The sequence below is a fragment of the Haemaphysalis longicornis genome, unplaced genomic scaffold (assembly GCF_048455015.1).
Source record: "Haemaphysalis longicornis isolate Haplotype H1 unplaced genomic scaffold, Haemaphysalis longicornis Haplotype H1 scaffold_5, whole genome shotgun sequence".
Taxonomy (NCBI): domain Eukaryota; kingdom Metazoa; phylum Arthropoda; class Arachnida; order Ixodida; family Ixodidae; genus Haemaphysalis; species Haemaphysalis longicornis.
The window spans coordinates 52,227,736-52,249,419 of NW_027526385.1; the positions used below are offsets into that span (position 1 = coordinate 52,227,736).

At 45.5% G+C, this 21,684-nt stretch overlaps 1 protein-coding gene across 2 annotated transcripts in view; it reads left to right on the forward strand.

Annotated features, from left to right (window-relative positions):
• LOC144138214 (poly(A)-specific ribonuclease PARN-like) overlaps positions 1-21,684 on the forward strand; it is an 81,276-nt gene that overhangs the window by 54,827 nt on the left and 4,765 nt on the right. For both annotated transcript variants that reach the window (XM_077670400.1, XM_077670401.1), the window contains exons 13-17: positions 1,518-1,584; positions 3,016-3,068; positions 5,152-5,238; positions 6,586-6,660; positions 17,460-17,601. In XM_077670400.1, the coding sequence (XP_077526526.1) occupies positions 1,518-1,584; positions 3,016-3,068; positions 5,152-5,238; positions 6,586-6,660; positions 17,460-17,601 (424 nt within the window). The remainder of the gene's footprint in view (positions 1-1,517; positions 1,585-3,015; positions 3,069-5,151; positions 5,239-6,585; positions 6,661-17,459; positions 17,602-21,684) is intronic.

Genomic DNA, 21,684 nt, shown 5'->3' on the forward strand with positions numbered 1-21,684 from the left:
ACCTCTTTTATAACAGACATCGGATGTAGAAGATTGGTTATAAGGGACAAGTCATCCTTGAAGTTTAATCAATAATCTCGCTCGTAAAAGACATTTTAACTTCAGATGCAGTGCTACTAGTCACTAATTGCAGTTGCTTCCATTGTGGAAACACAGGTGGACAACAGACGCCTGCAGTTGCTATTTATTATAACTTAGCAAACACACAATGGTTCAGTCAGCTATGAAATGACGATAAGAAGCCCTGCCAATGGAAATTCAACTGACAGAAGTAGTTGAAGCTTACTCCCATCCATTGAATGGAGCGCGATCGCACATGCGGGCTCCCCCACTAGCGTAGCTCCCAATCAAGAAGCGCTGCAGATGTTGAGTCCTGCAAGCGTAATGAATAGCCTGAACACACAGTGGAAGCTGTGCGCTCTGGCTATTCATCAGGCTTGTGAACTCAACATCTACGATTCATCTTCCACAAACAAGGAAAGGAAAAAAAGCTCGTAGAATCAGTTATAAAAAAATAGTGTAAATGCAGTCATGAAGCAAACAAAGTTTCATAAATTCTTGGGCCAAACATTAATTAGAATGAATCTTTTGAAACATGCTGTAGCGTTCTTTTGAGCTTATTTTAGTCATATGGTGCCCACATAGAACTATGGGTTGATCAGTTAGTGAAAACATAGTACCCTGCTTATAAGAGACATCTCTTATAAGAGACAGAAACTGCTCCCCGGTACGTGTCTCTTATAAAGGGGTTCAACTGTAATGGGAGCCAGCTGCAGTAAGAAACTGGGTGTACATGTTTCACCTCGGTTTTCTGCGCACTAACTGGTGTAACGAGCAACTTGATGTAGGTTTTGAAAGGCGTCCTTGTCAAGTAGCGCGGCCGGAATCAGGCTCATTGCTACCACGTATAGGAAACTCCTAAATCCATCTCCTTTATTGCAAACAGTAAAGTCAGTGAAAGTATGACCAGTTAATTAAGCTAGCGTATTCTCATACGTATAACCCGCACCAAAAATGTGAAAATTTCAGTGGTGACGTATGGGTGCAGATAATACGAGAAGTTTTTCTTTTAGTGCAACTTCACGGCACAAACAATATGGATGGAACCAAAGATGACCTTGTGTGCAACAGTGAGGACTGTGGCTGCAGTGATAGCTCTAGCGAGAGCAGGGACGCCGAGTTAATTGTGACTTTCGCCTTGCAGTCAGTGTATTCTACTCGCTAAATATACGCTTTTTCTGTCTACATAGTATATGATGTGTTGCTTGAGCAGTAGCTTTGGTGCAGCCTTTTTTGTATCAAATGTGCGGGAGAGATTTTTTTTTTTTTTTTTTCCTTTTCCTTTTATTTTCCGGCGCACGGAAAGTGAAGGTGCGGATTATATGCAGGGGCGGGTTATACACGCGAAAATACAGTACTTTGCGCAACCGAGCAGACTTGTCAGATGGTGCAACTTCCAATTAATCTGAGAGAGCCAAGTCAGTGAAGGGAACTGATCTGTGCGTCCGGTGATGCAGGCAAGAACAAGGACCACTCGGCCGAGTTGAGCGCCAACAGCGCTGTTCTCAAGCCATTCCTGAACAGGTACGTCTGCCTTGTATCTCGTGTGATCTTGGCTCACATTTGTTGCTCGAGCATTGCGACATCGCTGCTTCCTAGTGTCTCGGGTATTCGGGCGTATTGTTGACTCTGGAAGTTCAAAACGAGGACTGGAGGTTGTCATTTTGCGTCTCTTCCATGTGCTATCTTCTCGCGGTCATCTTTTTGAAGGAGGGATTACAATTTTATGTTCGTTTTTTATGTTTTGCCGCGAAATGGCTCAGTTTCAGCACAGTTCGTTTGAAATATCCGAATGGCTGTCACCACATATTCGGCATCCAGACCGATCTGGGACCCGCTGCCTCACTACGTGAGATGAAAATCTACATTTCGCTTTTTTCTTTCTTTTTATGTTCGAGTGCCTCTGTGTGGACTGAACTTGGAAGCCGATCTGTCAGTCTGTAATGCCTTGCTATTACTAAAAGGCTACAGGGCCTCCATACTCTGATATCAGGCCCCTCAGGTTGCCTCTGGAAAAATGTCTTCCCTGCAGCGCATTTGGATTCAGTGAAGCCAACTTTAAAGGGTTCAGTGTATACCAAGTGCTTTGTCAGGGTTTGTGGGTTCTTGCAGAGGTATCCGATAAAAACTCTAGGGTCAGTGCACTTTGATATCAGGCTCCTTATATATATGATGATGATGATGATTGCTATTGGTTTCCCCTTTGTAACGGGGTGATGACGTGTCGCCTTACCAAAAAGGACTAATATACCTGTGTTTTATACTCTTGGTTTAATACTAGCGTTAGGGCAGGCACAACACGCTTATTAGGCACAAAATACTTTTTCTTTTCTGTTACAGGTGGTAACTGTCCCAGGCAATATTCCCCTCTCTGCTTTTCGTCCCCCAGCATTCTAATCTTCTTTTTGTCCCCTCGACAGCCTTGAAGTTAACTTCCTCTGTGCTACCCTTAAATCCTAAGGCTTCTGGAAGCCCAATATTCCCTTCATGTAGATTTGCATTCTAACGCGATGTGCCGCATAGTTTGTTTCTTTTCCGCAGACCACTCATACCCCATCATTTTTTTGTATACTTCCTCGCAAAGCCCTTAGTTCGCAGGCAAGCTGCTCTAGCCTGAGCAACCAAAGCACTGCCCTGGGAATTATCGCAGAAATTTTTGTTTTTGGAGTTTTGTTTGCCGTGGTTTTGGAATTTGTCACGCTCACTAACTAGCCTGGATAAATCTTGTGGCACATCCGTTGTAAATTCGAATGCTGTAGATTCGCATTGCATTCGAATGTAAATTCGAATGCAGTCTGGAAGAAAAACACTTCGTGTTTTTCATCCAGATTGCAACGCCTTTTCCGCTTCGGCAGCAAGGCCAATGAAACATTACTTTTACTCTTGACTCTACCAATTTGAAAATGGAAAGCCCGATCTCATACTTGCCTGTTTCGACTTTTTGTGCTCTCTCAGGATCTTCATGATGTCGCCTGATATTCAGTCACTCAACATGGCCGGAAACGAAGGTAATTGTCAGCTCTTGACTCTTGTGATGATTTTTGGCTACATTTTTACTATCTCAGAGCAACGTGTGATCATACAGGGATTCACTGAAATATTTCATGTGGACTTAAAGGGGCCATGCAGACAAAATACAAGTTTATTTCATTCAAAAGATTTCGTGTTTTACAGTGCTCCCAGCGCTTGTCTGGCAGCAAACGATGCCGTATTCACAGAGTTATGAATCAATTTAGGTTGAAGTTTTGATTCTCCCGCCAAATTGGGTGTTTTCGTGACATCTGCCATGAAATCATAAGGGTGGGTATTCAAGCAAACTTCCAGTGCGTTATTTGACTCTGCAGCCTTGCTTGCCGTCAGACCTCCCGGATGGCGCTACCATAGTCAGCCGCAACAGTTGTCTGGCGTTGCTTTGTTTTTGACCGTATTTACACCTGGCTTGTTTTTGTTACGGTAGAAAGTAAGCGTTTCGTGAAACATGGGGTGAGCTCAACAAACAGGGTCACTTAAGACAACGTCGCTTACGCCAATCGGGCAGTGTCGTGTAAGACAACTCCAAAGCGGTGGACTGCTGTGCAGCTAAAACAAGCATAGTGCGCCCAGTACCAACAGCAGTGTGCATCGGTACTTCTATGCTTACGTGCATTTTCGTAACTTTGATTGTTTACCCCGCCATTCTTACTGCTGTAAAATGAATATGCATTACATTTAAGCACAAATAGCTCGTTCGGCAAGCTTATAATCCCTGCCTAATTTGCGTTTGGTTTTGCCGGCCTCAGCCAATCGCAGAGATGAGCACATACGACATCACAGGATCTGTTCCTGTAAATAAGCTAGTGGGTCGCATGGCCTTTCCCTTTTTTCTTAATGATATAGCTTATTTGAGCGAAGTGTGCGTTAAAAGTGGTGTCAGTGTGATTCTAATGGCGCAATCTTTCGAATGAAACGAACTCGTGTTTTGTCTGCACGGCCCCTTTAAATGAGCCAGACTTGTATTTTTTCTTCATGGCCCCCTTAAAGGCCAACTGCACTCAAATTTCACCCTGGCTAAATGCCTTCGAAATGTGTAGTAGGTACCATGAGAACTACTGCGATGCGATCGGTAGCTCTGTGCAATGCGTGGTTATTCAGTTTCAGGCACTCAAAATAACGCCCTTGCAGACGACAAAGCACCTGCTGGCGTGTCGCGCAAACAGCTATTTAGCGGAAGTGACATGCCAGCCGTCCAGGCCGATCGGCCTGCCTCGCAGTGGGAGAACCCAGGAAACTCGTATTTTGCGCCCGTACGCCTGGCTTTCATGGCTCTGAAGAGGCTTCGCTAACCGTACGGTTCTCTCCTTTTCGAGTGTCATCGCGACATCATGCCTACGTGGTGTGCTGCTGTCGGAGCGCATGAATAATGTCGTGTTTGCTGCGGGACAAGTGCTCGCTTTTCCGCGTGCCTCCCACACCCCCACACGCGCGCGCTTCACACTCTCCTCCTGGCTGACCGAGCCAGCCGCGTCGGCCGGTCCGCACAGCTTGCGCCGTCAGGCCAGGCCATCTGGCTGTTCGCGCCGACAGCTGATACGTCACTTCCGCCTGCCCATAATGGCCGCGTTTTGCCCAGTTTCGTTTTCAAAATCGTCGGTTTTTCTGGTCGCTTGCGGCCTAATTACGCACATTTTAGTTTCGTAATTACGCCCAGTTTCGTTTTCAAAATCGTCGATTTTTGCTGGTCGCTTGCGGCGTAATTACGCACATTTTAGGCGTCATACTTCGTACATCGCAGTCCTTTTAGTCATACTATGCAGGAACAGTGATTTTGCGCGGTCGAAATTTTGAGTACAGTTAGCCTTTAATGACAAAAGAGCGTATACACCCTGCCTAGCACTGAGATACTTGAAGTGTTGAATGAAACCAACTTTGCTTCGTCCGGCAATTCTAAACACTTGCACAGCTCACATTTCCAAGACCGGAGTGAAACTTGTTTCGTACAGTTTCCCTTTGAAAGTTTTGTTGGCATCGGTTTGTAAGCTGCAACGATTGCACTCTGGTTAAAAGTGAGTTCTGTGTTTCATTGTGTCCTTGGTTGTCCTTGCTCGGCTGCAGTTATCCCTTCCCGAGGACATGTCCTTCACGTCACCTTCCCCCCGCAGTGGCGCAAGCACGATCTCGTCCAGCTGTTCCAGAACTACGGTGAGTCCCACAGATCTTCCTCCTCTCTCGTCTCACTGGGTTTGGAATAAAACATAAGAAACTTGTGACAACATACATGCAATTTCATTTAAACGTGTGAGTTAACATTAGTATTCTAAAGGAAACTTTTTTCTTAGCGACAGCTACAGTGATACCTGCAGCGGAGCTTGAACATTTCTTAGATGTACTACAACAACTTAGTGTTGCCTTTCCCAATCCTCTTTTCCATTCCCTGCCCACAGCGCTTTATAGCCTCCTCTCTGCAATAAAGTCATTCATTCATTCTTTTGTTCTGATTCTAGCAGAGTGAAATTTCAGAGGATTCTTTTGTTTGGGGGCGAGGGGGGGTTCCCATGAAGTTGTTCAATTGAAGTTTTAAATGTGTTAGTCTATCCGATGGATTATGACTTCTTATAGAATGGGGAAGCAATCAACATTGGGCGGGGTTAATGTTTCACTTTTACCTACTGAGGCATTGTCTGTACTGTAATCTCTAGGATAGCGGCTTAACTAACCTAACCTAAAAAATAAGATGATCAGTTTTGTGCACTGTCCTTACAAAGTTATTATAGTTAGAATTTAGCAAAGTTTAGCAATACCATCTTGAGCATTTGCTGAATTGACATGCTCTGAGGTGATCAAAATAACTCTTTTGGCCTACATTTCTAAATTACTGCCTCGTTTTTTCAAAACTTGTATATTTTTTTGTTGCTGCGTCTTTTTTTTTTTTTTGTCACGAGCCCAATGATATGTTTTACAGTATCCCAATAAAGAAAAGGTTATAAAAGACAAATGGTTGTTGGCAGCCATGTGCACATGATTCTTGCTGCATTTGGAAACTGATCGTGTTAGTAGTGGCTAGAAACTTTGAAAAAGGTGCCAATAGTCTGGTGGGATTGTAAAATGTCCGGTTTTTGTGCTTTCCCAATAGTTGCACATATGTTCTGTTGGTACGTTCCCCTGTATCATATACCACTGTTTTGTAGTTCCCTGAGTACTAAATCAAGGAAGTTCTGCCGTTTTGTCCTCTTTGCAAAATGTACTTTATGCATTAAATTTTAGATGGCTACAGTCCCCACGAAAGTAGAGCTAAAATTTTAGTTGTAGCATAGCTGTCAAGCATAGTGTAACCTTATGTAGATGTATTCGCTAACTTGGAATGTCTAGAACATAGGCAAAACCTGATTTCATAGTTGCTGTCAAAAACATGGTCGGTGCAAAAATTTGAACTGTATCGGTTGAAAACGAATGTGGGATACTGGTGTCCGCCCTTGTTCCCGCCATGTTTATGGCAGTGTGTGATATTTGAAGTTGCTGTCATGACCTCTTGACTGTTTTTTTCATCAGGTCAAACTGATGTCCGCTGGATCAACGACACTGAAGCATTCGTGGCCCTTCCAAGTACACCTCTAGCAGCGCAGGGTGAGATGGCTCTATGTTATTTTGTTTTTGTGTTGTTGAGGTAATCTTCGTAAGGCATGGCATTGCTTTCAAAGCAGCGGAAATAACTATTTTACTCGTACGGTCTGGACAGACTTAAAAATGCATTTGACCATTCAGCGATGCAACAAATCTGAGTTTTTAAGCTAAAGGGGGTGGGTGGGGAAGAATGAATTAAGGGGGGACGCAGCTTTCAACTTCGGAAAAATGATCAAAACATCGTTTTTTTGAAACCCACATATTCGGCTTCTATGTTTCCTATTCTATGCGTCTGCAAAGTTTTTAGGCTGAAAAGCGTCGCAAAGTGCCATAAAAAAATACTTTTGTCAGGCGCGGTGACAAACTATCAGCACAAAAGGGCGAAAAAACGGCAATTTTCGGAGCGCTCTATCTCCGCAACGGTGCCACCGGGCGCGGCCATTTTGATATGGTTAGATCGGCCGAGCGATCGTCTTTCCGGTTCCACTCGTCTCTTTTATCTTCGTTCATTCACAAACGCACAAACGGCAGAAAAGAAACGACGCACAAACGAAGCTAGAAATAGATGCTGAAGCGCTATTGGTCCTCCGGTCGGGGCGCAGAACAACGACCCTCCTGATTGGATGTCACGGGCGCAACGCAAGATGGCGGCCGCCTGAGCTGCGTAGCGAGCGGTTTGAGTTCATTTTCGCCGCTGCGCTCGGCCGAGTTTCTGTTCAATCTATGGTATTCAACACGGACGTTACCGCGGTGGGAATGCCGGAGATAACGAGCCAGATTACGGGAAGTTGTGTGGCTCGAAAGGAGGAGGTCATCGAACGCTTCGTGGTGCTCGTGACTCTACCGTCGCCAGACCCCGGAGGGTGACGCGGTGTGCGCGCTTGCGATAGCGGTTCGTGAAGTGAACTTTTAGTCGGGTTTGCGATGTTTACACGCTTAGTTATTGCTGTGTTTTGACTGTGGGCTCGCTAGCCTTGAGAAAGAAACGGTCGACGCGTCAAACGCTGCGGCGCGCACGGCATAGCCGACGCGCATTGGAGCAGCACATGACTGGGCAACCGGTTACGATTGAACGCCAGTAGTTGTAATTATTGCCTGCGACGTTAGATTTAATCTTAAAAGTGACCTGACCAGCCATATAAGGTATAATCAAAGTTCGATATGTCGCGGTAAGCGTGCGCTGCGATGCGCGCGAGCCATATCGCCTTTCTTGCGCAACGTTTCCCGTGCACTTGTAATTTTCATGCAAACAGGTTTGAGTTAAGTAATATAGGAATAAAAATATGTTCTCTGCATTAAAAATGTACGTTACTGTCGCAGCATTTAACTGATTTTTTAGTGAAATTATTGATACCATTGCTTAGGGCATACTGGCTTTGCTGCGAGAAATATTGGATGCCTTGAATGTCAAAAGTAGTAAAAAAATATGCTCTTGCATTGAAGTTGGGAGTTATGCAGAATACTCTACGAAGCTTCAAAGTAGCTCATTTTCATCCTTGTGGTATGCAAACTTTTGGCAATGAACACCTGCACGTATGAGTACTAAGTTGCTGTGCCAGGCAAGATGATAAAACATAAAAAAGGCCAAAAATGTTCAAATTTAAGTTTAAAAAATGCTTAACTTGTTGCCATGGTGACAACACTGCAAAAGGAGGCTGTTCAGTGCGATACAGCCAACCAGCTAACCTACTTTGCATTGAAAGCCCATTGAAACCCATCTCCCCCTTCGTTTGGTCTGCAAAGTGGGGTATGTACTCTTTACAGAGGAGCTGAAAATGATGTTTTCTGGAAAGAGAAAGGCTGTAAAAGGCACTCCAATTTCAAGGCAAGGCATTCCAGAAGCCCCATGTTCAAAAGGACATGAAAGGCTACAACCGTGACGACTTTTGATAAGTGAAACCTATGTTGCAACTTCGGAAGCCGTTTTCTCAAAACAGTTTTTTTTGCCACCTGTGTCGCTTGTACCAGGGATTTCTTTGTGACCGCTGGGTCTATTTTGATTCCGTTTCTTGCATTACATTCCTTGATGAACAGTTCAGGTCGTGACACTCTTGGTTTTCCACATTTGTTTTTTGTGATTTTTTTATTCAAATAATCGTTCACAGTCAACGTGCCTATTGCACATTAACCTATAAAAAAATGAAAACTAAAAAACATTGTGTTGTAAAAAAAAAATTCTAAAACTGTCACGACCTCGTCCATTCATTTGGGAATGCAAAGCACTTCGAACAAGTTTTCTATCATGTTTTATAAGCCGCTCAAGCTCGGTACAAGCGGAACAGAAAGAAAATTTAATACATAAAAAAGTTATCAAAATATTAGTTTGAAATTTTTATGGTGTTATCACGGAAGCATTTCCAGTTGCTGTGCCAATTTTCATCAAAATCCACAAAGAAATAAAAAAGTTGATTTTGAAAGCCACGTCCCCCCTTAAGGGGGGACGCGGGTCTTAGAATGGTCAAAAATGTCCAAAATATCGATTTTGAGAGAATCCAATTTTTGGAATTATTGTACCTTCAAGCACCTGCCTTCAAAATATCAACGCGAAATTCCATCGGGAAATACTCTAAAATCATGTTTTGAAACGCCTCGAGGGCCACGAAATGCCCCGAATTGGACAAAAGTTGCTTCAAATTCCCGCGCGCCCCGCGGGCGAAGCAGCCGACCGATCGCCGCCATCTTGGTCTTGTTTTGAAGCTTGTTTCTTTGTGCGCAAGTTGCGATATCTCAAAATGGCGTCGCTTGAGTAGAACGACCGCCCTTGCCAGTTTTCCGAAGGCACCTTCTCGGCCGCCGATTGGCTAGAGCGGGCGCGCGCGGTTTGAGTTCGCCGTACGACCCCTCCCATTGGTCGGCGCGACTGCTGTCATGGCGGTCGCCATCATGGCGTCTGCTACGCTCGTCTGACGGAGTCCGCTCTTCTGGCGCAGCGCTCGCTTAGAGCAGTTTTTTTTTACAGTTTCCTCTAATTCTTCCATCGTGTACTGTCGTGAATGATGCCAGGAGACGTACGTTTGAAGAAGACGACCCGTCATGCACACGGGAAGCGAAAGCGTCGTCCGCCTATCCCAAGGTCGCGTGGTGCGACTTCGGGCCGCTCGACTCCGCCGGATGAGAATCGTTCGCCGCCTCGTATTGCCTCGCTTGCCCCATCGCCTGACCAACCACCTCCGGAATCCATACCTGGTCCAAGCACGTCCTGCCGGCTTGACACGAGGTATTACACGGCGGAGGAGATCGCCGCGCGTACAGAACAAGCGGACGAGGTCAAGCGCGGAATGGTAGTCAGCAACGCAGCGGAAATTCGACCTCCTTAAAGTGGATTTGGCGCACTCAGAGGAAGAATCCGGCACAGATTTTGTCTTAGTGGATTTTGCAATGCTGAAGGACCTTTTTGCGCACGTCAGGTGCGGCAAGTGCGGGCTGGCGGCGCCGGATTTGAGGAAGCCTGACCGGCAGTACGGCCTCGCCGTGAAGCTCGAGGTGACGTGCTCGGTTTGTGAACACCGTGTAGAACGTTTTTCCTCGCCAACGACCGAAGGATCTGGCAATATCACTCTTTTTGAAGTGAATATGAGGGCTTTGAAAAGTATTCAAAGCATCGGGAAGGGGGTGACTGCTCTGTCAGATTTTTGTGCTGGTATGAACTTGTCCCACAGAGGCCTGCACCACAAGACATTCATTCCAAGCGCACTTGAGGAAAGTGGTTCAGGTTTGCGAGGACACTGCAGCAGCCTCTGAAGCTGATAGTGTGCGTGCCATCAAGGACTTGTACTCGGACCTTGGTCAGCCGCCAAACAACGTAGATGTGATGTTTGATGGCACGTGGATGACAAGGGGATGGTTGTCACACATTGGAGTGGGCTGCATCATTGAAGTGTACACCGGCTTGGTGATTGATCATGTAGTCCTCTCTAACTTTTGCTTAGGTTGCGCCATCGGACCCAAAGCTTCAGATGAGGGCTACGAAGATTGGCTGGCAGACCATGAGTGTCAGCGAAACATTGACTGTGGTGCAGGACGCATGGAGGTAGAGGCAGCCCTGATAATGTTCAAGCGCTCGCTCTCCAAGAATGGGCTGCGGTACACAACCGTGATGTCCGATGGAGATAGCCGCACCATGCACGGCTTGAAGGAAAAAGGCGTCTATGGGTTTATCCCCATAGGCCAAGAAAGTTTGCCTTTCGGCTACATTTATTTTCCCCAAAAGACCCTTTTGAGGCCAACAACATGATGCATTTGCGGAAAACACACTGCGCAGTGTCCCACCACTGTATCCTCTCAAACTTCCAGCATAAAAACCACGAATGAAATAGCCTCACCAAAGAACAAAAAAAAGGGGGGCACCTAAAGCAAGTTTCACCCTCACACTTTTGCCGTACACAATATTCTGGGTACCACAGTGCACTGTAATAGATGATGGCACTTCACGAAGGACTGTTGCAGTTTTCACGACGCCAGCAAGACGCCACCAGATTTCAGAACGCTAACAAAATGCCAACCGATTCGAAGTCGATAAATTTTGCTAAATTCCTGATGGGGTCCGTTACTTGGCCTTTTGTATCTCCAGTTCTAGTTGGCATTTTTGGAATCCAAAGACAGATTTGAAAATGGGAAGAACATGTCTTTGTTACTGGGAAATTTTGAAGCTACACTACTGACGGTTCATCTCATAACACATGGCCAAACTTCAAATGCAGTTTTCTCAGTTTCATATTTTTGGTCACTTCCCTCAGCCTTACGCAGCTTTTTGGAAACTTCTTTTTGCTTCATAAGGTCAATCTTGGTACCATTTTTTTCAGTACAGCCTGAGGCAGCCGATGACATTCTTAGTTTTTCTGTTTAGGCTACGCATAAATAATGACTTGCAGTTATTTTGATGAGCCAAAATATCCAATACTGCCATTTTTTGTACTTGACATATTTTTTTAGGATGCCGTGACTTTAGAGAAAAACGAAGAATGTAGGGATGGGCGAATATTCGGTATTGTCGAATATTCGATCGAATAGCTCTCTATTCGTTATTCGGTTCAATCCGAATGCAGGTATTCGATATTTTCGAATTATTCGATGCTCCCGAATAGTCAGCTAAAAGCCAAGCTTTCCGGTCAAGCTTTCCGAGAGTAACCCCAGGCTTGGCTCAGACCCACCAACGCGGACATTTCTATTATCAGTGCCGGCACTGCCGAGTTGCTGCCTTGCCTAGAGGTTCGACGAAGCTCTCGGCCGCCAGTACACTTTAGGTTAAAAAAAAAAGGCGGCACTGAAACGACACCGCTCCGAACATAGCGGCACCAAGCCAGCAGACTTGTATAGGCCGCCATTTTGAATAGGCATGCTGCCATTTTGAATAGGCTCGCTCAGTGCGGCAGTACGCCGCACTAAGCGAGCCTATTCAAAATGGCGGCCAGCCACTTGCGCTTTGCTTGGCTACGGCCGAGGATACTAGTGGCTCCAATACTTCTTTTTTTAGCGGAGCTTCTAGGCGGCGCTTAAACTTGTGAATGAGCAGCCGGCGGAAACTTGTGAATAAAGCAAAGGAAAGCTGTGTGTAAGATTTTGCAATAAATGTTCAACTGTTAATACTTTTACACAATGCTCTGCCTACGTGAGTTCTAATTATTAGAAAAAATGGTGTACATTAGTCAGGTCACAAGTTGCTCATTTGTCTTTGTGATTTGCAATGTGCACTATTCGAACTATTCGATTCGAAATTATTCGACCAAATCACTATTCGCTTCGAATTCGCTTTGAACCTCAAAATCTATATTCGCCCATCCCTAGAAGAATGTCATCGGGTATGGGAACTCTCTGGCTATCCATTCATGTAATTAAAAGCGACAAAATGCAATGCGAAAGTTCATTAAAGCTGCGTAAGAAATTACCTAATTGTGGTTTAGACTTTGTATGATAACTTTTGAACTAACAGCACCAGCTCAAATATAATTGCATATTTGAAATCTGCAGAGAAAAGCACATCCGTGTGCAAATTTTCATAAGTTTCTACCCATAAATAAAAAAGTTAGTTTTAAGACCCTCGTCCCCCCTTAAATGAACTTAATGAACTCAATTATAACAGGCTAAAGATAAACTAAAGGCATGAGGGAATTTACCTAACTACATTTAGATTGATACTTTTGCTGCAGTAAACTATCCCAATTTTTTTTTTGTCATGATGAGAGACTCCTCTACACCACCCCATCTAATTTTTTTTTCTTTTTGTTAATTCTCTGTCTATATATATGTAGCTGACCAAATCAAGAGGGCTCTTGTTAGTATCTCAAAGCAGTAGCGGTAAGAGAAGTCAGTGTTCTAGATTCTCTTGTTTGCAGGATTGTTTTAGTGCCATTCCTTAATTAAAGGGGCCATACAAACAAAATACAATTTTGGTTAATTGAACAGACTGTTATTCTGACTCTGTAATAATGGTACTAATTTTATTGTAAACTTCGCTGGCTTCCTGGCCTCATTGTGGTGAGGTCGTCATGACATCACGGGATCTTGTTTGCGTGATTTGTGGCCGCCAACCGAATCTGTCAAATAGAGCGTCTTCTTTGGGAAAGCCAAGCTGCTCTAATTTCCAAACGGTATTACATCGTCTAATCACAAAAACTGAATGCCGCTTTCATTTCTTACTGGCATAAAAGCTTGGGTGGGTTGTCTTATGATTAACTAATACCCCTGTCACACGGGCACTTTCAATCGCGATTGAAGTGAATCGCGATTGAGTTTTCGAGCGTGCTCAGCGCACTGTCGCTGCTACACGGCCCGTTTCAATCGCGATCGAAAAGTTGCACCGGTTGCACTCGTGTACGCTAGATGACGCTAACACTGTACTTGCGGCCGGCGTCTGGTAACTTCTCGTGGTCGTAGGTATACGTAACTATGGAAATGTTACCGCACGCTTATTTGGGTCAAGTTATTTGACACAGTTCGTGGCGTTAGTTGAAGTTTTCACCTTCTGTGCCTTTACTGTGCGGGGACGAGAGTATCGCCGCTTTCGTTCGATCGCGCTTGAGAAACCAGCATTGAGTTCGAGCGGGATCGAGCTCGATCGCGATTGAAACTGCCGTGTAGCATGCGCCCGATCCGGATTGAGCTCGATCCGGATCGACTCAATCGCGATTGAACGTGCCCGTGTGACAAGGGTATAAGAAAAGCAGCCACCCTCCCAAAGATGAAAGGAGCTCACACTAACGGGTAAGACTTGAAGGTAGCAAAGCTGTACACTACCTTCATGACCGCCACGACAGATTAAGTCCACGATTGTAGCCGATTTCCTTCTGCTTCCCTCCTGCAACGACCTTTACTCCATCATTGTTGCTATAAGTGTGAGCTTCCTTCACTTTTTTGGAAGTGATAATCATTGGACATCACCTTGGAGGTGCATACACCGGGACGTGTCTCTTTCATTCCAAGCAAGTTTTGCCACGATTACAGCAAATGCTGCAGAACTTTTTTTTTTTTTTTCGATCTTCCTAGTGCCAGGCGGCTGCCGCGAGGCCCGCACTCCCGTGCACGTGCTCGGCAGTTTGTTTGTATCGTGTGTATGAGATTTCGGCGCACGTTAAAGATCCCCAGGTGGTCTAAATTAATCCGGAGCCCTCCACTACGGCGCGCCTCATCGCCTGCATTGTGTCGGCGCGTTAAACCATACAATCAATCAATCAAATCAGTTTCTTTGTATTTTTAACTGTGGGCAAGAAAAATTGATTTGCTAAACAGCTTCGCCGTTAAAACAAAGCACGAGAAGACAGGTGACACGCACAGAGTGGTGACTTGTTTTTGATTTTGTGCGCATTTTATTCACACTGTTTATTTATTTTATTTATTTTTATTTATTTATTTATTTATTTATTATTATTTTTTTTTTTAGTGCTTTCCATGCCTGAAGGCTGCGGAGAAAAGATTGGGGAGTTAAGCAGTAACGAATTTGAGCAGTATGTTACAGTTGTGCTGCCAAATGGAAGGTTTGAACGTTGCACGGTCAGTGGTGGATGCGATATCGACAGAAAGGCGGTTCCACTCTTTGCTTGTTCTTGGAATGAAGGAGTCACTCTAATGCTTTGTTAGGCAAGGTGGAACACCTGCGTTAAAACTATTATCGAAATGAGATGAAATGCAAGAAAGAGAAGAGGAAAGCTGCTCTTTTAAAGCGTCGTATTTTGGTGAATTTCGTAAAAAAAACGAAAGGCGAGAGCGTTTGCGATGGGACGATAAGTCCGTTAAGTTCATAGATTTTCTGGGAGGAGCGTGTTTACCTTAAGGCTAACATTATCATTCTATAGTAGAAGTTACGAGCGTTTGGAGTCTAAGGTTAAAAAGCAAAACCGGTTTTTTCTGGTTGCCTCCTTTCAAGCCTAAACTTCAAACGTTTGTAACTTCTACTATAGAATGATAATGTTAGTCTTATTGCACTCCTTGATTTGTACCCAGTTCACTGGTACCTTGTTCAGCTGCATCCCTCCAGCAGTTTCTTTACAAAGGCTGCCAAAAAATAAAATATAAAATGCCAAATAAATCTGAGTATAGTCTTTTACACAAAAACAAATTTTATATCTACAGTCATAATGAAAAACTACATACGCCCCCCCCCCCCCCCTCCCCCACCAGTTTTTATCATCATAACAGCAAAAATAAACTTTTTTGGTTTAAGACCAGTGGGCCCCCTTAGGGGGCACACTGGACTTAGAAACTTTATTTTTGTTTTCCAACCGATTTCCTTGAAACTCTGTGGGCTTGTTCAGTTTTTTTAGCTGATGCCAAGTATCCAAGTAGTTTTGATGTAAGTTAATCTGACTCTGAGATAATTAAAGGTCTTTTTTGATGGTTCTTGAGAACAATAGTAAAAACACTTTTCAACAAAAATGTACCAATAAGGCATGAATAGATACTAGAAGTTGTAGAGAGTGCTATGTTGGAAGCAGTTTTTTTTTTTTTTTTACTTTGTATAGCAATCACATGCAATATTCAATTAAATATAACTTCTAGGTTTAATGTACTCCTGCTATCCAGTTATAAATAATGCTAAAAAACAATTATTGAAACGTGAAATGCAGAGTTTGTTTGCCTTATTGCAAGGTTTAAACATTCAGCTTGATGCTTCAAAAAAAAAAAAAAATCCTTCTAGCAGCATTGCATGTTGGGATGTACTTCTCGAGAATTTGCTATTGCTGCGCTACTGCTCGTGGCGAGAGGGGGGGGGGGGGGATTATGAAAAAATTGTTTTTTTGTTGAAATCAGGTCTGTACGGCTTTTATAAGTACCTGGTACTGCTCTAGTACCAACTTTTTGAAGGAAAAGCTGTGCAAAACCAAGAGAAAAGTGATAGCTAAAAAAATGCCTTTGGGGCAATTTTTTGGTCCCAAAGACCCATGTGCCCCCTTGAAGGGGACATGCAGACAAAATACAGAATTGGTTTTATTTGAAAGATTTTATGTTACAGCCCCAAGTGCTTGTCTGGAAGCAAACGATGCTTTATTCACTGAGAAATTAATCAATTTAAGTTAAAATTTGGTTTTCCCCCAGAACCACTCTGCAACCGATTGTGAAGCCTTGTTTACTGTTCATCAGCCTAGATGGCGCCACCGCACCGCAAAGGGCCGTTTCCTGCCTGTGCTTTGTTTTTTATTGTATTTGTACCTGGCTTGTTTTTGTCAAGGCAGAAAATAATTGTTTCGTGAAAATGGTGTTCACTCGACAAACATGGTCCTGTAAGACTCCGTCGCTTGTGCCAATCGGCAAGTGTAGTCTGAGACAACCTCGAAGTGCCGCAGCGTCGTGCAGCTAAAACAAGCGTAGTTTGCGCAGTACCAACAGCGCTATGCATTGGTACTTCGATGTTTACGGGTACTTTCGTAACTTCCACTGTTTTCCACACCATTTTTGCTGCTGTGAAAAGAATGCAACCTTAATTTAAGCGCAAATAGCTCGTTCGGCATGCTTATAAGCCCTGCCTAATTTGCGTTTTCTCTTGCCGGCCTCAGCCAATTGCAGAGCTGGTGCATATCACAACATAGGTTCTGTTGTGGGAAATGAGCTAGTGGGTCGCATGGCCATCCCCTTTTAGATGCGACTGCATCTCATTCACTCGCCTTGTCCCTCGTCCACACCCCTCCCCCATTCTCCTCGCCGCGCGAGCTGCGCTCTCCGCCGCTCACCCCCTCTCCTCTCCGATAGCGAACACTCTCTCACGAGGGGCATTGGATTGGATTTGATTGGGTTGGGTTGGGTTGGATTGGATTGGATTAAAGTGGATTGTGTTGGATTGTGTTGCGTCATAGCCGCGCCACGTTGCGTCACATCTTCGCTGCAAATTGCACGGTGGTCCCGTTACTTCACCATCCACTACCCGTACACTTCAGTGACCACAAGGCCGTCATCATTAACGTTACGCCGCGTGTTAAATAAAGAATACATCATACGCGTTCCTCACACGTTTCATGCAATTAGAGAATCAACCCAACGGAAACACCAAGTGAACCCCCAAGATGCGTCGCATCTCCACAGGGTTCCCCTCGCGCGAAGGTGGGGTAATCTTTTTTTTCATTGTTGTGTAGCTTATTTGAGCGAAGTTTACGTTAAAAGTGGTGTCAGCACGATTCTAACGAGGCAATCTTTCGAATGAACGAAACTTGTGTTTTGTCTGCGTTGCCCCCTTGAGATGTTTCGATGCTAGGCAGCCATGATGAGTTAGGTCTTGTATTGACCACCTGGCAAATTTGTTTGTGGTTGACGTGAACTCACTTTCCCCTTTCTCTCCTCCCTTCCTTTCCTGCCCCTGCCTGGGGCAATGAGAGCAGCGCTGAAGAAGCTGGGAGGCAAGTCGTCCCAGGGGGTGTGCCGTGTGGTGAGCTACAGCTCCTACATGGCCAAGTCGCGCACGGTGGCCAGCCGGGTGGCTATGCTCGAAGACGTCGCGGCGCAAGTGCGCAAGCGGAAGAGGTACGTCTCCACTCTTTGGGACTCCAACGAGTCGTGGGAACTTTGTCGCCTGTTGTGCCGTGCAGGCACGAACTTATACCCCTGTCACACGGGCGCTTTCAATTGTGATCGAGTCGATCCGGATCGAGCTCAATCTGGATCAGGCACTGCTATACGGCAGTTTCAATCGCGATCGAAACCGATCCCGTTCGAACTCAATCCTGGTTCCCCAAGCGCGATTGAGGTTTCCAAGCGCAATCGGACGAAAGCGGTCATACTCTCGTCCCCACTGACTAATGGCACAGAAGTTGACAACCTCAGCTAACGCCAGAAATTGTATCAAATAACTCGACCTAAATAAGTGTGCGGTAACATTCATATACAGTCTACGCTCGTTACAGCGGATCCGGCAACAACAGACTTTCGGTTACAACAGACCATTTCTGTTGGTTTGTCTGGTACCCATGCATTTTAAATGGAGTCCACTCCGCTCACAACGGACCCGGCTAGAGCAGACTATCGGCTACAACAGACTAAATTTTAGGCGAAAATTGTTTCGACTGAACGTTTATAGCGGACTTCCGCGGGGCCGGCGCCCGGTGTGCTTTTTCGTTTATTTTGGCAAGAAAACTATTATGTCTGGCAACATTGCTGGCAGCCGGGACGTTGGCGCAGCCAAGCCAAGCCAGTGGCTTTTTTTTTGTGCGACCAGCGGCATGAGCGGCAGGGTAGCTGATTTCACTGTCGGATAAATTAAGCGTAATTAACGCTGTTGAACACGAGGAAAAACAGGCTGACATCGCCAGAAGTACAGGCCTGTCTAAGCACAGTGTCCGCTGTACCGTCAAGAACAGGGCCGCTGCCGATAAACGCGACTCCGGTGAGATCGAAAACAGGGCAATCGAATACTCGAAGTGGTGCACTCGGAGGCGAGTCTGCCCTCGTCAGTTTTTTTATGTAATAAAAAACTCGGGTTCAGTGAAGTTCGGCTTTTATTATTCCCACGCATGCATCGTTCCCGTTCCGTTCGGTGAAAAAGGTAAGAAATGCCTCAAGTAGGGGTTGTTCCCCATCCATTGTGTGCAATCTGCCGGTAACCGTGCGCAGTCCAACTGGTCTAACTTTCGATTTTACAGCTGACTGTCATCAGATTATTTCATTACATCTGTTTCAATGACCAGAATAAAATCGCTAAAAATGTGGAATCTGCCTTGGGAACGTCAGGCAGCGATCCGATTTGTTTGACGAACGGTTTCGGGAAAACCTGCCTCGTCGTGAGGGGATTTAAAAGAGCCTAGCTAATGCTGATGGGCACGACTGATGTTTTATAGCTGGTTTATAATTGCGCCTAGTTATATTCTTGCGTTATTTGCTCAGCTCATCTTGCGTCTTTACACGCTTGACCACATGCGCTAGGCCTTTTCGAAGTGCCGGTGCTAATTTTTGGAAAACAGTGTTTACGCGATTCTTTGCCCTCGCGCGAACACTGTGCAGAGGTGCTGCAGGCGTGTAGAAAGAACAAAGTGTATGTACTATGCATGCAATATCGGTCAAAGCACCCACTCTGGGGCTCATAGCCCCCCCCCCCCCCCCCCCCGGTCGGATACTGCATACTTCGGCTACAGCGGACGTTTTTTTCCGGATTCAGAGGGTCCGTTGTAACGGGCGTAGACTGTAGTTACGTATACCTACGACTGCACGACTGCAGAAAGAAGTACATTTTTGGCACCGTCTGGCGTACGTAAGTGAAACCGGTGCAACTTCTCGATCGGGATTGAAATTTTCCATGTAGCAGCACCGGTGCATTGAGCGTGCTCGAAAAGTTAATCACGCGTCGCTTCAATCCAGATTGAAAGTGCCCGTGTGAAAGGAGTATTAGACAAACCACCGGTGAGCTATTTGTGAGGTGGATAGGATCTTTGCACGGCTCCTGGGGAAAATTTGACCCTGTGTTTCCCTAGGTGTTCTGATTTTGTTCTGAGAATTTGTCCCTATACATTCTTGATTCATGGTTGTGGTGGGTGGCAGAATGAAGAGGGTCAGTGCGAACACTGAGACAGTTGTAGAGCTAACCACGGTTGGCCCAGTGCGTGAGCAGTGTGCAAGAAATGCTGCGTTGCGGTCTTCTGAAGCCAAAGCAAGGTCAAACGGGCCTATTACAGCAAAGTTTTAGTGTCCTCACCGGGGCCGTTGTACGCCAGTACGCCCCGCAGGAAAGCCAACTTTTTCTGGCGATGATGATGAATCATCGTGGGTGAAGGGAAAGAAAGAAAAATCCCGGACCATCTCCACTAACGGGAAACCTGGTGAGGGGCGAAGCATGCAGTGTATAAGTGTATTATTGGCGCCTTGGCGTTTTTGCCAACGAGGATGAAACCTTTCGGGGGTACAGGTATAGAGCTTTGCTGTAAAAGTCCCTCGTCTTTGAAGCACGAAGCTCTCTAGCGCAAGGCGTAAACGAAGGTCCCGGTGTTTTTTAGTGCGCGTTACATTCTAGCGCGAAGCATAAACGAGTTTCCTGGTGTTTTAGTACCATGACTACATGAGACGAACGACAATTCAACGACGATGACGACAACAGGAGACGCCAACAGCCCCAGCCTCCAAGAAGCTTTGCCCCTAAAAACGCTTCCCGTGGCTGGAATCGAACCTGGGTCCCTTGCGTTATGAAGCCAGCATCTATCCGACTGCTCCATTTCTACACGGTCGAAGCGGTTTGGAAAACTCAGACGACAACCAACAAATCTATCACAAGAAGAATGGCATTGCTCTGCGTGGCAGCCTTACGGCTAACAAGCTTACGGCACGTAAGGCTGTTAGCCAGAAGGCGTTAGGCCAAACTTCCCATTTTGAGTTTTAGGACGTTAGGCCTAACGTCACATCTTGGGGGTTTAAAACCTCAAACCGGCACCCACTCAAGACGCTGCTCACTGAGCGCCAAGTAGCAGGTACCGATTTGTGCCGTACACCCCAAACGTTAGGCCTATGGAGTGCGCACCCGAAAGTTGCTGTGGGTATTCTAGAAAAGTGGTGCGTACCTCCAGGGAAGCACATGCTCGCAGTGTGGGATTGGCCAGCCAAATAATCCGTCGCGGGAAAGCTTCACGTTCAACCATCATTGTTGTTAGGCGGAGAGGTGCCAGATTTTTTAAAGTGCACTTAAGCCAAACGCACTCGGACTTCTTGAATGACACTTCGGCTGTGCGCTGCTAAACGATGAACTAACGTGACCCACTAAACTACTCAAAAAAAAAAAAAACATAGGTCGGGAAGGAAGGAATAATGGGGTTAACACGCGGGGATAAGAATGGAGAGCCAGCTTGGGCGATGACGTGAGAAGTAGGGGAAGGAAGATAGCACAACAGGGGGGGTTGAAATTAGAAACTTTGGTGCAAAGGACGGATTCAAGCGATGCGAGAAAAAAAAGGAGAAATTGAGAATCTAGGGGAGAGGCCTTTGTCCTGCAGTGGCCATAAAAAAACTCGTTATGATGCAACAAACGGCTTTTTGTGCATTGTTGGATGCCTTGCTACACGGATCGTTCTTGTGCCTGCAAAGAAAGTTGAGTGCTAGGGCACTCGCCGTTACATGTACTGCGCGGCTTCACTGGCAAGGTGACTTGCACTCGCTGGGGTTATTTACAGCTCTGTGCGTTCTGTCGGACCAGTTAAAAGAAGATGTATTGTTGTCATTGTTTGTCACATTAAAGTCTGTCGCATACCTGCCAGCTTTCCCGAATTATCCAGGAGATTCCCGGATTTTGATGGTTTTGTACGATTGTATGGTCGAAAAAAAAAGTCTCCCAAATACACACCTGTGTTTGGCTCAACCTTTCTCCCTGTCTAGCCACATTGCGCTGGAGCTACCCGACAACCCACTCGCACCCTACACCACTGGACATGGTAATAACTTATAAAGCATAGTTGGCAATGCGTGCAAGCTGAACTGGTCAGTACCACAGAAACGCTGAATGTGAGAGGCAGCTCAGCATGGTAAAACAAAATTGCCCCCAGTTCCGAGTATCAAGTTATGGCACAATCCGAGCTCAGTTCCGTTCTTTCGGCGAAGTGTAGCAGGAACGAACATTGTTATGCTCAACAGTAT